This window comes from Protomyctophum parallelum, assembly GCF_964188405.1.
Source record: "Protomyctophum parallelum genome assembly, chromosome: 13".
In the NCBI taxonomy this organism is placed as follows: Eukaryota; Metazoa; Chordata; class Actinopteri; order Myctophiformes; family Myctophidae; genus Protomyctophum; species Protomyctophum parallelum.
In genome coordinates, this window is record NC_139708.1 from 36,430,038 (window position 1) to 36,446,292 (window position 16,255).

General features: G+C 46.1%; 1 protein-coding gene across 1 annotated transcript in view; it reads left to right on the forward strand.

Annotated features, from left to right (window-relative positions):
- The window catches only part of LOC310868625 (voltage-dependent T-type calcium channel subunit alpha-1I-like), a gene marked incomplete at its 3' end in the record, with an annotated part of 246,639 nt that extends 235,535 nt beyond the window's left edge, over positions 1–11,104 (forward strand). Inside the window, exons 36-39 of the mRNA XM_083779083.1 lie at positions 3,720–3,836; positions 7,959–8,178; positions 9,344–9,573; positions 10,349–11,104. Coding sequence (XP_083635209.1) covers positions 3,720–3,836; positions 7,959–8,178; positions 9,344–9,573; positions 10,349–11,104 — 1,323 coding nt within the window. The remainder of the gene's footprint in view (positions 1–3,719; positions 3,837–7,958; positions 8,179–9,343; positions 9,574–10,348) is intronic.
- Positions 11,105–16,255: the final 5,151 nt, after the last annotated feature.

The following is a 16,255-nucleotide window of genomic DNA, read 5'->3' on the forward strand; positions in this document are numbered from 1 at the left end:
ACGGGGATATTACGGGTTCATCGCTTATTATTCAAAATATGAAAATAAAACAAATAAGATTGGCTACATAAATGCATGAGTTTTCCTGCACTCATACTGCCTGTAAATGTGCCAGTGGGAAGTTTTAATAAATCACCATGGACCTTTCGTGGCAGAACGCCAGAACATTTTACTTGAAACTAGTCTAAATTCTAAAAATACACACACATCAGAAACTCAGAGTTGGTTGCAGGATAAATATGGTTGACTTATAGTCACATCAAAGCAGGCTCTTTTCTGTCACCAAATCTGTGAAAGCTTTGCACTGTCACCATCCATCACTTAGCTGGCACTCCCCCACCGATGTGGCATCACACTTTATTTGTGTTGGTGCCACATGGAGCTCTGATTTCCATTTCATGGGGTGGTTAATGATAGCTGGAAGCAACACACACACACCTATAGTGCATATTGCTGCCACTCTCAAATCCATGAGCTGCTTAGTAGGCTTGCTCTATTTCTCCTGCTCTATTTCTCTCTCTCTCTCTCTCTCTCTCTCTCTCTCTCTCTCTCTCTCTCTCTCTCTCTCTCTCTCTCTCTCTCTCTCTCTCTCTCTCTCTCTCTGCCTCTTGGGTGGTGGTAATTTACTGTTGCATATGATCCATGAATTTCCCTTTATGAAGCTCTTTGTCGCTCTCACCCACGGCCATGTGTTAATACATCGCCAACAGTCCACACTCCATTGGAATTCAGTCGGCCATATTTCATGAGCCCACAAGCCTTCTCTCTCTCTCACTCTCACACACACACACACACACACACACACACACACACACACACACACACACACACACACACTATGACCGATATGGACACCATTTTTTATTTCTGTTCCTAATTACTGTCCTTTGTCCTGCATGTCAATGTAAATCTTAAAGCTACAGCTTATCATTCCAGACCATTGGTCCTTGGTCTGTCAGTGGGCATGTCGCTAAATCCCACCCCCAAAAGTGATTGTCCAATGCCAATCCAAATTGTTTAGCAACTGCTGCTATGCAGGTCAAGCTTTCTCCACCTCATAGCTGTCAATGTTATTTTGCATGGCTGTGTTGTTGAACATTTGCACGGCTTAACGGCTTAATCCACCCATGGATGATGGCAATAATACTAATGACCGTAGTCTTACCATGCAATATGAAAACTCCTGTCGGGTAGTCGTTAAAAGTTGATTTCTCCCTCTGTAATTTCCTCATATTTCTAGTTTCTTTAAATATTTTTTTCCAGTGCATAGCCTACTGCAAGCCTTGTAGACTAGATTTAGAAGACATTTTGATGCTCTTGCTCCTGAAATGATGGATTTACATGTCATTTAACATGCATCTCTATGGGGGAGAAGGACAGCTTGCCTTGTCTCCTCGCTGCTAACGTGTCTATTGGACGCCCTTTGCAGTCTGTGCGCACCTCTTACAGAAATACAATATTATTGATGGATTTAATGACCAAATATAACAGCTGTGAGATCCATAATCATTTCCAATTCTTCCCTCAGCGAGCGATGTGCAAGTGCATGCAATGATTTGATCATGTGTAGAATTTCACTGGTTGCATCTGAATGGGAAATTACATACTGTGTCATCCGTAGAGAAATGCTGGCTAGCTGAAGAATGTGCCCTGAATTGAATAGCATATTGAATGACATTGGAAAGATTATAAAACCCACATCAAAGTACGCGCCCCTTAACCTCACGTCTGTCTCATCGGCTTTGCAAGGAAATGGACGCCAGGTTATTCAAGGGGAGGTCGGTGGCAAGTGTTTGAGATACGGGATTGAGTTACGTGAAACGCCGCTGAGATTCCTTTTTCAGAAAAGTCACCGGTGGTAGAACATTGCAATGACGAGGACGAAGGGGTCGCAAAGCTCACTTCCCTGTGCGACGCGTCGAACCTTCTTCAAGAACTCATTCTGTCACGAGAAAGGCATCTGCATTTAAGTCGGCAGATAAAGTGCATGGCTGCATTGGAAGCCAAGCTAGAACTGTGGAGATAGAGAGTGAGTGGACAAACAGGGGCACTGTTCCAGGCAGTACAAAGCACTGAGCAGTAGGTGAAACCCCCTCAGACAAGTACCTATGGGGTCCCCGGACCCCGCTTTGAGAAGCACTGCTTATGGAATTAAATCATCACTAATGTGTGCCAGGCCCAATCGCCCAACATCAGTGTCTGACCTCATTAATGGTCTTGTTGCTAAATGGAAGCAAATTATTCGGTTTGCTACTGTAATGTAGCCTCCAGATTCCAGAAAGAAATGCAATGTGACACACACACACACACACACACACACACACACACACACACACACACACACACACACACACACACACACACACACACACACACACACACACACGCACATGCTCACACAGTCACACACACACACACACACACACACACACACACACACACACACACACACACACACACACACACACACACACACACACACACACACACACTCTCTCTCTCTCTCAATATACTGCTTCCTTGTTCCTGTTTCCCCACTTTGCTGCCATTTCACGGGAATCCGTTATTCGTTTGATGAAGACAAAGTGATGTTATTTTGTTTTAAACAAACTCTCACGCCCCCTGCTTTCTTCACAGAAATGTAGAAGAAATACCAACGGGATAGTGACTCCATCACTTTGTCAGACGCTGACTAAGTATATCAATACACTTGCTGTCTCCGAGGCATGTCAAAGACATCAGAGATTCACATCAATTGCTCTTCTCATACTGAAGCATGAAACTATGGTTGATAAAATGCCACATGCAAGGCACATACACACATAGGAACCACCCTTGTGTCCCTGCCTGAGTGCCTTCATAGGATTATTTCTATGACTACAGATCAGTTGTTCCCAACCTTTTCTGGATCAGAGGTCTTTTGAAAAGGTTTGTGGCCCATGCGGCTGCCGTGGCGACCATAAGTGGTCAGATGGGTGGTTTAGGTTTTAAAGTATAACTATGCAAAGTTATACATTTCATAACTGTGACCAGCAACGCTTTAGTTATGAGCCGTGGATACAGCTTGTTTTGATCAAAAACACAATTTGTGAAAAGAATCCGAGATAAATGCATTTAAAAAATCTGTTTACATTGAAATGGACAGAGGCAGACTTTTTAACTTCCGATTCATTTCTCGATCACCTAGCAACCGAGAGCTATTAATACAGTAGTGAAGAGCATAATCTAACTTAGTTCTCCCCTTCTGAGAAGTCTAGTTTTAAGATATATGCCTAACAACACATGTCTATCCTATGCACATCACGCACAAAAGTGTGAACTTGCTAGGTTCCGTTGATAGGCCTTTTAGACGATAAATGGGTAAAAAAACGAATAATTTTAACTACATGCACATTTGTTGTTTCAGTGGGTTTAGATTGTTTCAAAAATCTCTTTCATCATTAATAGACTGTAAACTAATAAAATAACTAATTTTGCGTTGTCTGTCCCAAACATCCTTGCATGGCCCTGATGCCACATGCAAATCTAAACATATAAATACAAGGTGTGGACTCACACATGTAAGTATTGCATCCGGTTTAACAATCAACCACAGAGTCTACAGGCTACAATAGAGCCTAATAGCAGTTTTAACCGTATTCCAGGAACTCAAAGAGTTACAGATGCCTTTATTGCCTTTTCCCTCGAGATGTGAGTAATCCTGAGCGAATTCCTTGCAGCAGATCAGGATGGCGGAGATCGAGCAGCTGTCGGACAAGTCCTCGTCCCCCGCCCTACCAGACGACCTCAGCCTGGACGAACACACAGCCTACCAGCTGCTGTCGCAAGAGGGCAAGGTGGGTGTGGGTGCTGGGTGTCACCAGAGGGCAAGGTGGGTGTGGGTGCTGGGTGTCACCAGAGGACAAAGTGGGTGTGGGTGTCACTAGAGGACAAAGTGGGTGTGGGTGCTGGGTGTCACCAGAGGACAAGGTGGGTGTGGGTGTCACTAGAGGACAAAGTGGGTGTGGGTGTCACCAGAGGACAAAGTGGGTGTGGGTGTCACCAGAGGACAAAGTGGGTGTGGGTGTCACCAGAGGACAAAGTGGGTGTGGGTGTCACTAGAGGACAAAGTGGGTGTGGGTGCTGGGTGTCACCAGAGGACAAGGTGGGTGTGGGTGTCACTAGAGGACAAAGTGGGTGTGGGTGTCACTAGAGGACAAAGTGGGTGTGGGTGTCACTAGAGGACAAAGTGGGTGTGGGTGCTGGGTGTCACCAGAGGACAAAGTGGGTGTGGGTGTCACTAGAGGACAAAGTGGGTGTGGGTGCTGGGTGTCACCAGAGGACAAAGTGGGTGTGGGTGCTGGGTGTCACCAGAGGACAAAGTGGGTGTGGGTGCTGGGTGTCACTAGAGGACAAAGTGGGTGTGGGTGTCACTAGAGGACAAAGTGGGTGTGGGTGCTGGGTGTCACCAGAGGACAAGGTGGGTGCTCAGATCGGTGAACCAATCCACTGCCTGTTTTCGACAGACCAATCATACAGGCTGGGCCAGGCTAGGAAAACAATGACTTGGGGTAGTGGTTCTCATAGTGGGGTACACAGACACTCAGGGCTTCTTGAGGGGGTTCCATGAGGTCCACAGCTAAATGTATACTGTATAGCATTAAACCACTGTAAACCTACCGTATATATATTGGGTATTTGAAAATTGCTGATCTATAAGCTTACAATGTGCCACAATTTCGCCACATTGCACTCTTACATATTCTAAACCTCCATGCTAACTATGGTCGTGTTTTTAATTTAGTTGTTGAAAGTTTAAAAAGGAACTAACTATTGTGTTGCACAACAAGTGCAATTTATCCATTAGTAACAGAGTATGTAGAGGTGAAAATTACACACCCGGTCGGAGCTGCGGTGGGCTCGGGAGGAAGTTATGTAATTTTTTACCTGTACGACTTATTCTTGGATATAATAAGTAGAAAACGTTTGGTCCAGAATACAATAAGAACTGTCCACAGAGCCCCTGCAGTACTAATGAACCACTGCACTTCCATCGCCTCGGAGCACCCATGACTTGGTTTAGTGCTAAATCATTATTCCAAGCACTAAACACATATACCGGTAACCACAAAGCTTTCTATATTCTTTCTTTTTGCTTCTTTCTTTTTAAGGTTTTTTCCTTCAGTCTGTTCTCATTTGAATTAGAGATAATGGACCTCTGGGTTCCAGATGGCTCTTTATCCCATTCACCATTCATGTATCAGTAGCAAATCTTTGAAGAATCTCTTCCTTCCATCCACCACAGGCCATCTCATGAATAAACCTCTCCCCAGATCCCATCGCTGATGCCCTCTCTTTCTCTCTCACACACTCACTCTTGAGCCCCATGCATAGTTTGTCGCATGTGGAGAATAGCAGACCTACAAGCTCACAATGTGAGCTTGTAGTTCTGCTATTTTCTCTGTGTGACACCGCCGTGCGACGGAACATGAATTATCCTTTTCTCTCCCTCTCTCTCTCGTCTCTGCATTGCCTCCGCATTCCTTTGCTCTCAACTCTCGGGCTGCTACACACCCTGCCTAGTGTTCAGCAGGAATCCAAAATGGCACTAAAGGGCCACCCAGTGTGGGGAGAAAGCAACTCCAAGGGGCCCTGACCAAGCACATGTGCCGTGACAGAGAAGATAGATTAGATAGATAGTTCATTTCAAGGACACTGAAAATATAATATATGAAAATATTTTGTGCCAAAGTGACTGAAGTGCCATCATCAGACCCTTATTTTGGTCCTTTTGGAACCATTTGTACACTCTCAGAGTAAAAATGACTCTGGATTTTATAGTCTACTCACTGTACTATAAAGAGATCAAACCCAGAGCTAAAAATATGAAATGGTTCCAGACGATGAACATTTATTTTTCACAAAGCAGCACTTTATTTTTAAATGCTGGTATAAAGTACGATTATGCACCAGCAAAATGATGCATAACACACAGCCCAGCGGACCCTTGCTGTATGCCTCCACTGTGGACTAGCAATAAAGGCAGAAAAAGACAAAAAAAAATTATTGGGGGGTCATTAAATCCAATGGGGGTGGGCATACTGCATTACTGCCTTAACTCTTTTCTTCCAGGTCCATATACGGACCCCGCCGCTAGGAGACGTTGTTTGCTAGGTCCATATATATATACGGACCCCGCAGCTAGGGGACGTTGTTTGCTAGGTCCATATATATATACGGACCCCGCAGCTAGGGGGCGTTGTTTGCTAGGTCCATATATATATACGGACCCCGCCACTAGGGGACGTTGTTTGCTAGGTCCATATATATACGGACCCCGCCACTAGGGGACGTTGTTTGCTACGTCCATATATATACGGACCCCGCCACTAGGGGACGTTGTTTGCTACGTCCATATATATACGGACCCCGCCACTAGGGGACGTTGTTTGCTAGGTCCATATATATATACGGACCCCGCAGCTAGGGGACGTTGTTTGCTAGGTCCATATATATATACGGACCCCGCCACTAGGGGACGTTGTTTGCTAGGTCCATATATATATACGGACCCCGCCACTAGGGGACGTTGTTTGCTAGGTCCATATATATACGGACCCCGCCACTAGGGGACGTTGTTTGCTACGTCCATATATATACGGACCCCGCCACTAGGGGACGTTGTTTGCTACGTCCATATATATACGGACCCCGCCACTAGGGGACGTTGTTTGCTAGGTCCATATATATACGGACCCCGCCACTAGGGGACGTTGTTTGCTACGTCCATATATATACGGACCCCGCCACTAGGGGACGTTGTTTGCTAGGTCCATATATATACGGATCCCGCTACTAGGGGACGTTGTTTGCTAGGTCCATATATATACGGACCCCGCCACTAGGGGACGTTGTTTGCTAGGTCCATATATACTGTATACGGATCCCGCTACTAGGGGACGTTGTTTGCTAGGTCCATATATATACGGAACCCGCCACTAGGGGACGTTGTTTGCTAGGTCCATATATATACGGACCCCGCCACTAGGGGACGTTGTTTGCTAGGTCCATATATATACGGACCCCGCCACTAGGGGACGTTGTTTGCTAGGTCCATATATATACGGATCCCGCCACTAGGGGACGTTGTTTGCTACGTCCATATATATACGGACCCCGCCACTAGGGGACGTTGTTTGCTAGGTCTGTATATATACGGACTCCAACGTATACTCTGTGTATATAATGGTTGAGCCACACAGCAGCTTTTAACATTGATCTGGTTGCTATCGCAACGCTCCATCATCACCAGCTATGGGGCGTTAAATCTGAAGTCCATTTACCTCGTTTACAAGCAGGATTTTCAAACCTCCATAAATCGGAATTTTGGAGAGCTGTCCATCTGCCATCCAAAGTTCGGATGTCATTTGTGACTTTGTACCGCGTCGCTCCCGACATGTAAACATTTCTGACGACAGATAAACAGTGTGCGCTTGCACTAATGATAGCAAAGTGTGTGTGTTGAGTGTGTGTGGGGTCGTGGGGTGGGCAAACTCCTCTTAAAGTGGACACGGATGGTGGCACAGCTTAACTTAATTCATGCTAATAGCTAGCAGCAGAGAAAGTTAAGGTATAGCGGTGACCACAAGGCCCTGCACGTCACTTTATGTCAAATGCATCGACCCCCCCTCCCCCCCATCTTTCATCACACATATCTGTTATCTGCAATTCTGAAGTCTGTCCCCCGACATGTGCAGTTATCCTGTTTCTTTATGTGAGGCTTATGGCAAAACTGAGTGAGAGCCCACGCATTCACAAGCACCACTCTGTCAACCCATCCGATAGATTTATTGGAAAATGCTTTATTTTCTGTGTGTGTGTGTGTGTGTGTGTGTGTGTGTGTGTGTGTGTGTGTGTGTGTGTGTGTGTGTGTGTGTGTGTGCGTGTGCGTGTGCGTGTGCGTGTGTTTGTTCTTTCAGGGGAGGAGCAGCTGTGACTCCCACAGCTCTGAGGAGGCTGCGGGAGGTGGAGGTGGTGTTCAGGTAGGAGGCCATCACCAGACCCTCACCCACCAGGCCCTGATGGGGCTGGAGAGACCCTGCAGTGCCCTCAGCTCTGGACCCGACGAGGAGATTGCCCTGCTGGAGATGGAGGCACAGACGGACCAGGACCATGGAACGCCACTTCACCACAGCCCCAGTGAGTCCATTCAGACTGATGGTGGTGGTAGGCGCTAACCTGACTCCGCCAGATGATGGCAGCAGTGAGTTCCATCTGGTCTCTCTCGGGCAGAGACGATGCACTCCGATCAAATGCTGATCGGAGCGATATGCGGCCGCTAGAGGCTCAACGTCTCAACGTGAGTTGTGAGTGCGTTCTATGTGTTCTTTATCTCCAAATCAGCGCGATGAATGTCGTTTCTAGTCAAAATAGTTTTTTTTCAGCGAGAGAACAACAACCGGTCAAGAGACCACACACATCATTAAGTCATCGTAACATCTGGTTACAGATATTTGGCTCCTCAAAATCAGGGTTGAAAGGGGAGAAACCTTGGCAATGCGCGATAAATTAATGAAATAATCATGACGGGGATTGTGTTAATTCTACGAAACCGGGGTGTATGTGTGCGCGTGTGAGTGTGTGTCTTGTATAACTAGGGCACCTTCCAACCTCAAACTGGACACCAATATAAGTGTGTGCAATGGGTCAAGTTATTTTAAGTTGTGCTGGTCAAATGAGTATAATTGTATGTTTTTGGACTGCTGTGTTTCTATCAAGTTTTGGACAAAGCACTTTATCAGACTATATAAGTCTCAGGCATCATTTACGTAACATTCAAAAAACCCAAATGTTTACTAAAGAAAAAACAAACTGAAAGAGGAAAGAGATCAATTGAACCCCAGCATCTATATTCAGGATGCTGAACAGCCAACGCAAGTACAAGAATATCAACAAACTCACCCTTTTACCAACTTGCCTCGGGCATACAGCCGGTGGAACTGCTCAGCCTGGTATTCCTAAACGTAACAGTATAAATTATGCTTAAACGGTTAAATCTAACTTTATTCCTAACCTTAACCTTAGAACCTTGACCTTAAAACGGTGCCAAAAGCTAACCTAAACTTAACCCCAGTAAACTATGCCTAGCCCTAAACTTACCGCATTTCTAACCTTATTCTCAGTAAAAACATATACAAGAATACAAGAAGCGCCCCACCGTGTGGTCGACGTGAGGTCGGTGGAAAAAAACCAACTAGGGCAAGCGTGTTTTAAGGCGCGCATTCGGGATACCAAGTACAATGTCAGCTCATTTCAATCTATAGGGTTTAATGAAGTTATGACTTGGACCTTCCTTCCTCTCCAGGTGGGGTTTCAGGTGGCAACAACACGGAGAGGAGTGAAGAGGAGGAGGAGGAGAGGAGAGGAGGTCCCAGTAGCAGATCACCTCTCTTCCAGCCTGCGGCGCTGCCCATCCCTGCACCGCCCCACAGCAGCAGGCGTCTGCGCCTGTCCAGGAGCCTGAGGCTGACCTCGCCAGCCTCCTGGGCCTCCATGCGCTCTCCAGGAGCACACCGCAAGATGCTCTGCACACAGGCAAGAAGTGGGGAGGGCGCCTTGTTCTGAGGCAATGGTGGAAAACAATCTGGGACTACTTGCGTAGTTCCATTTTGTCCATCTCAGAGCCAAAGTTGTAATTTTTATATAGCTATTTGAAAATAGGCAATAGTTTGATGCCGTTCCTTTTGCACTTTTGTTCAACAAAACATTTGAATAGAGGCCTTTACACTTGTAACTTGTAATACTTGAGTATTTTTATATTGTGGTATTACTACATCTGAGTACTTCTTCCACAACGTTGTTTGATGGGACAACATGTGAGAAAGCCAAACATAGACTAATTAATTATACTTTAATCCATGATTATGTTGTCTTACATCTTCTCAAAGACGGCGTTTTGAGGAAGTAATTAGATTGTTAATTAGATGGCTCTGGTGAAGGCGTGATAGGAGCTGTGTTTGCTGCTCATTTGGCCCGTGACCTGCTTCATGTTGACAGTGATAATGAATATTGTAGCCAGCGCAAAAACAATATTGTATTATTACTTTCGGTGCGGAAAACCTTATATGTTCAAAACCGTTAGTAAATAGAAAGAATCTGTGTTCCAATTGATCCAATGTAGTTATTATTTAGTCACGATCTCTCTTTTAATACTTTTCATTCGTTCAATATTTATAAAACACACAGAGACACTTAACACCTTTCACTTGTGAGGATGTAGACTGGCTAATTTGCCTACTTTCATGTGGCATGAGTTGTTAACGTCAATGAGCTGCAGTGTTCATATCCAGCCTTTTCATTTTGTCTTCAGTTCCCGTCGCACAGCGACTCATCCCTGGCCACGGGCAGCTCCGAGGGCAGCCTCCAGACCACGCTGGAAGAAGGCCTGAGCTTCAGCGTCTCTCCCCCTCAGAACCTGGAGCTTCCCTCGCCCATGGCGCCCTTACCGCCGTCCTACCCCGCCACGTCAACGCCGGATGACGACAACAGCACTGCCATTTCCCAGACCCCACCGAGACCTATTCTGGGTCTCCCGTCCGCGCTGACCCTCCAGGCCACCCTGGGCCACCAGCGGAGCCAGAGCAGCGGCCGGGGCAGCACCAGCCCGGGTTACACCCGCGACGACTCCATCGACCCCTCCGACGAGGACCAGGGCATCGTGATGATGATGGGCCCGTCCACCAGGGGGGGCTGCGTCTCCAGCCAGGCGGGAGAGCACAGTGAACACTTGTCGGAGACGCTGAGCAGCCTGTCGCTCACCTCGCTGCTGTCGCCCGGCTCTACGACGCCCGCCGGCGGCAGCGCGGTGAAGAAGTGCAACAGTACGGGCAGCCTGGAGCAAGGGGGTGTGCTCCTGTCGTTGCGGGGGGGCAGGGAGGGTCACAACAGGGACATCCTGGGTTTGGAACTAATGGACCAGCGGGGCTTCCTGGCCAACCCCTGGACGGCGGTGGTCGGGGAGAGAAAGAACGAGGGAGGAGGTGGAGGAAGGGAGGATGGGGAGGAGGGCTTCAAGGGAAAGAGCTCTAGCCAAACGGCGGTGGGTCCCTGTCGGAAAAACAGATGAAACTCACCGGCCGGGTCGCTTTATTTCTTTGTCGTTCCATTCCTTGGATCTGAAACCCCATTGCTGTCCCTCTCACTTTCTCTGTCCAACCTGAGGCAGAGAGAGGCTTGATGATGACACATGATGTCCTGTCTTCCCAACCCCACCCCACCCCCCCAAAAAAACTCATTCTGGCCCCCTTCTACACATTTGTGACCTCCACCCAGTCCTACTTTGTGCTACCTAGGGGAGTGGTCCAGTCCTGGAACTGTCGTTGAGGATTATAAAGAGGTCCTTTGAGTTGGGGCCTGGGGGACAGGAGAATGGGCTCTCGTCTCCTCTTTAGGGATGTATGTAGCGCCCCCTGGAAGAAGTGCTGTGGAAAGTTCTGGTCATGTTCACAGACCAGGAGAGGCCCGAATTACATTGGGGAGTTTTTCACGAGGAGCAGAGACAGAGCTAAAAAACAACAACAATACAGACTAGTCTTGCTGTTGCGTTCCCTTTTCCTTATTCCTCAGTTTCGTTTTCTCCGGTTGTTTCCGTCTCTGCTCGGGTTCAATGAAGAAAAATGCTGGCATGAGGCTGGCTCTGAGGCAACACTATAGTGAGTGGGAGGAAGCACGAGAGACGGAGCACATCCAGGGCAGCCGAAGGAAGGAAGGGATGAAAAGATGGATGAATGGGCGGGTGAATGGAGGGGGAAGGGAGGAGGTATAGGTCATTTGTTTTGGCTGGGCGAGCAGAAAGCGGATCTAATGTCCATCTGTTCTGGCAGATCCTACTGGACACTCTGGCACACCAGAGCTTCTTCTGAGAACCCGGTGAAAGAGAAGGTGGAGGAGAGTTCAGGAGTATTTGCGCGAGCATGTGTGCGTGCGTGTGTGTGTGTGTGTGTGTGTGTCTGTGTGTGTGTGTGTGATAACCACCTCAGGGTTGTTGAGGCATGCATACAAATTGTCCTTATCATCACCTCGCCTTCTTGCACCTGTATCTCTCGCGATAAAATCGGAAGAATATCAGTATCGATATTATCAAAGTTCTGCGCTTCAGCAACGTGGCGTCGGCAGCGGCCGCGGAAAAGATTCCGGTAGTGCAACACATCGCAGAGGTCTTAACCTTGCATGCATTGATATGTGAAATTGTTTTCATCTGTTTGTTTTTTTTAAATTTGTATTCTGAACATCTTCAGCATTCCTCAACTATATTTAAAACATAAAAGAAAATAAGTGAGTCGGATGGAAAACTATAACCCCTCCTCCTCCCACAGAAAGATGGGAATTTTGGGGCATTGACATTTTGCAACATGCCCTCCACCCCCAAAGCTATGGTTGTTTAAGAGAGACACTTATTTGGATGGACTTTAAGCACACACCCGGTGACATCACTTGCTGTCGCCGTGCGCTCAGATTTGGTTACAATAGACAATACAGAGACAGTAGACGTCCTGGGAACTATGACTGCATGAGGGAATTGCATTTAACCAAGATTTGTACCTGTATACAGATGTGTATGAAGATGTCAGTGTTGGATGATAACGTGTGATTTATATTCCACTATTTTTGTAGAAAAGGGAATAGGCACATGGATGTGATGCCATTCCTCTGTTCCTGTTTACCTTAACCCATACAATCTTGTCTAAACTTATTGTCTGAAACCTTTTGTCTGCCAGTGGCTTCCAGTTTTATAAGGATGGGGTAAACCGGTAAAGGAATATAAAACTCTTTTTTTAAGGTGTGTAGAGAGAGAGAGAGAGAGAGAGAGAGAGAGAGGGAGAGAGTGTAGTAAATAACCAAGCAAAAAAGATTCAAACTGACTTTGTGCACTCCCTCGGGCACTCGTTAATTGTCCTCGTGAAATGACTTTTGTTTTGTGTTTTTCTTTGGACATTGGAGAATAGGGGACAACCAAAGGCGGGAACAGCCATATTCTCTCAGCACACAAGCTCATCTCGAGCTCACTCTAGCTTACTGATGTTCCTGGACTGCAGGGAACTTTTGGTTTGCTTCTCTATCCTCCTACTGTATGCTAAGACCACAATGCAGCTTTAAGTTTAGTGTCACACCCGACATTATTGATTAGCAACACATTGGCCTTCCTTAGCATGGTTCTGGGATTGCAATAGAGGATGCTACTTCTATACCGCGATGCGCTCATCCCCTCTTCCCTTCCCCTCTCCTCTCACACATCTGCTGTAGCAACCCGAACACCCCATGTCTGCAATCTGAATCTGTCACTGTATCAATGAACACAGATATTGCATCTTTTGAACGCAAATGTTTTGGAGCATCGCCACTCTATTATTACAATTAGAACATGTTCATCTTGAAGCCTGATCTATAGAGGTAGACTGTTGTAGCTCAAGTGTTTTAATCATGACTTAGTTTTTCTTGAAAATGATGAGGTGATGGATGCAGTGGGGGGAAAGAAACTGAGGGTTTGACCGTTTCTTTTGGTCATGCAAATTCACTTGGTGACTGTCAGATGATGTTTGATCACACAATGTTTGATATCGACGAGTGGCACAAGCGGCAGCCGTGTGTGTTTGTGTGTGTGTGTGTGCGTGCATGTGTGTGTGTGTGTGCGTGTGTGTGTTTGTGTGTGTGTGTGTGTGTGTGTGTGTGTGTGTGTGTGTGTGTGTGTGTGTGTGTGTGTGTGTGTGTGTGTGTGTGTGCATGTGCGTGTGCGTGTGAGTTTTAACTTCTGCGGAAGGGACAGCTTTGGGGCTGAGGAGGGGAAACATGAAGCTACTTGGAAGGGCTGTTTTCGCTTCAAAGATAATGTCCTTCCTACGAATCCTTATGTCAATGAATATGGCATCAAAGGTTAAAGCCTGACTACACAGCAATAAATGTTCTATGTGTATGCCCAGTTTAAATGTGATTTGTTTTTATTTCAGAATACCACAGACGTAATATTGGTTGTGTTTTATGTTTACGCTGATAAGAACTATTGTCGTCATGGAAGGTTCTACCTTGAACTCACTACCAACTTTTTCCGCTTGAAAATCTTGAACGCGCTCGCCAGTCCACCCATCTGACCGCTTAAATCTACTCGCCAGCCCACCCATCTGACCACTTAAATCTACTCGGTCTCATAGGAGGGTTCAGAAACCCGTCTTCCAGTGACATAATCGATGGGTCTAATAGAAACTGCAGGCTTTCTATTCCTGAAAAGTTACAATGTAATAACGGAAGCCATCGTGCTCACGATAATACAAAAGATATATTTTTTTAATCTTGTTTAAAACAATATCTGCCGATTATGTCACTGGAAGACAGGTTTCTGAATTGCCCACAGCCCTTATATGAGACACAGCCAGAGTAGAAAAAAGGGTGCTATTTTATCATGAACATTAGTGAGTAAGTCCAAAGTTATATATACATATAGGTGAAGTAAACATTGAAGATGCTTTGCTACAAGCATAATCTGCTAGAGCTACTCACAGGTGTTGCAAGTTCCTCCTCTTGTTGGTAATCCTCGGTGGAAGGATGGTCTGAGCGTTACGAGTACCAGCTGTCAGGGTCATCAGCTGGGAGCCATCCTTCCTTGATGTTTCTTCCCTTTCATCCCAGAACATGTCCGGATGGTGGGGCCTGTGGTCAGGGACGTCTCCCTGCCGCTCCCTGCAACTGGACTATGTAAAATATATATAAACGTTTTTTTTTTTAAATCTGAATCTTTTATTATGAATTACAATGGAATGCATTCATTTCTGGGAAGGGTATAGGCCCTATACTATAGGGCATATATGTCAAACTCAAGGCCCGTGGGCCAAATCAGGCCCGTGAATGAATTATCTTTGGCCCGCGGGATGATATTGAATTAGTATTAGAACTGGCCCTCTGGTATATTGCACGGACCACCATGATACTACAAGTCCTGCTTTGTGAGGATCATAGAACAGGAAACTGAGCTTAATAATAGGCTAATGCATTTTCAGTTTTAAATGCATTAACGTTTTTGCTATTTTCCTGGGACGTCCTCCTGACCGCGGTGCCCGTGTGTTGAAACACAGTCCGGCCCTCGACTTCTACCAATTTCTTTATTTTGGCCCACCGTGTATCTGAGTTTGACATCCCTGCTATAGGGTATGCGCAAATGCACAATTGCGCATGCATGAAGTGAGTGCAAAGTGAGTTTAATGTTGTTTAATGCAATCTGTTTGGATGTATGGTCAGGAAAGTAGACTTTGCCACTCAGTATAGCCACTATTCCACAAAATAAACAAATTTAAACGCAAGCCTGTCACTTAAAGCTGATTCTGCAAATAATGAAAATAGCTGCTCTTCTACAAGCTCACATGTGTCGTTACGATGTGCTTGTATATCTGCTATTTTCTCTACTTTTGACATGTTTTTATTCTCTCACCTTGTGTTCTCAGCAGGATGGGCTATTAATCCAGAGTGATTTACAGTAAGCAAGAACAAAAACATGGTAATAAATCATATACATAAAAATTATCATTATGAGTCATACAAAAGCTAAGAACCTAACAGTGGAATATACTATATAGTGCTATGTCTACATAAAATGCTATCTAAGTTACATAAGTTTAGCCTTTGTATATGCCTGTAAGGTTTTCGGGGCTAGGGCAAGTGCTACAGGCTAAGATGGAGTCTGAAGAGGTTGGACTGGGGACTGCCCATAGATCCGAAGTCCCGTTAGTCCAAATGTGAGCCGGTGGAATTTTAGATGTGTTTTAGTTTATTGTAATATTTGTGCTTTTGTTGTGTTATACTTTCACTTTTGCATGTTTGTTTGAAATGATTTTCTTTAATTTGCTGTGAGTTTGATAGAGTGAGATTATTGCCCAGTGATTTTACTTTATTGTTTTGCGTATTTTGTGTTGAGTTGCATGATATTTTATATAACCTTTATTTTTCCACTGACTGAAACTAACCCTGGCTGATAGTAATCAAGGACCTGCAGCTTCAAGGACCTGCACCTGGGTTGGGTGTGGTCAACCAGGAGCCAGACTGCAGAGAGTGTTTGGAGGGAGAGAGGTTGGAGCTGTGTCCATATAGCTCCCACGGGCTGGGGCCAGGACGGCGGGTCGGGACACTCTAGCTGGGGGCCAGTGGTAGCCGTGAGCAGGTTGACTGCCACGACCATGTCCCCCGACTGCTGTGTGCCCGGCCCGGTCCGGCCTGTGGGGGGGCCGAGAGGAGA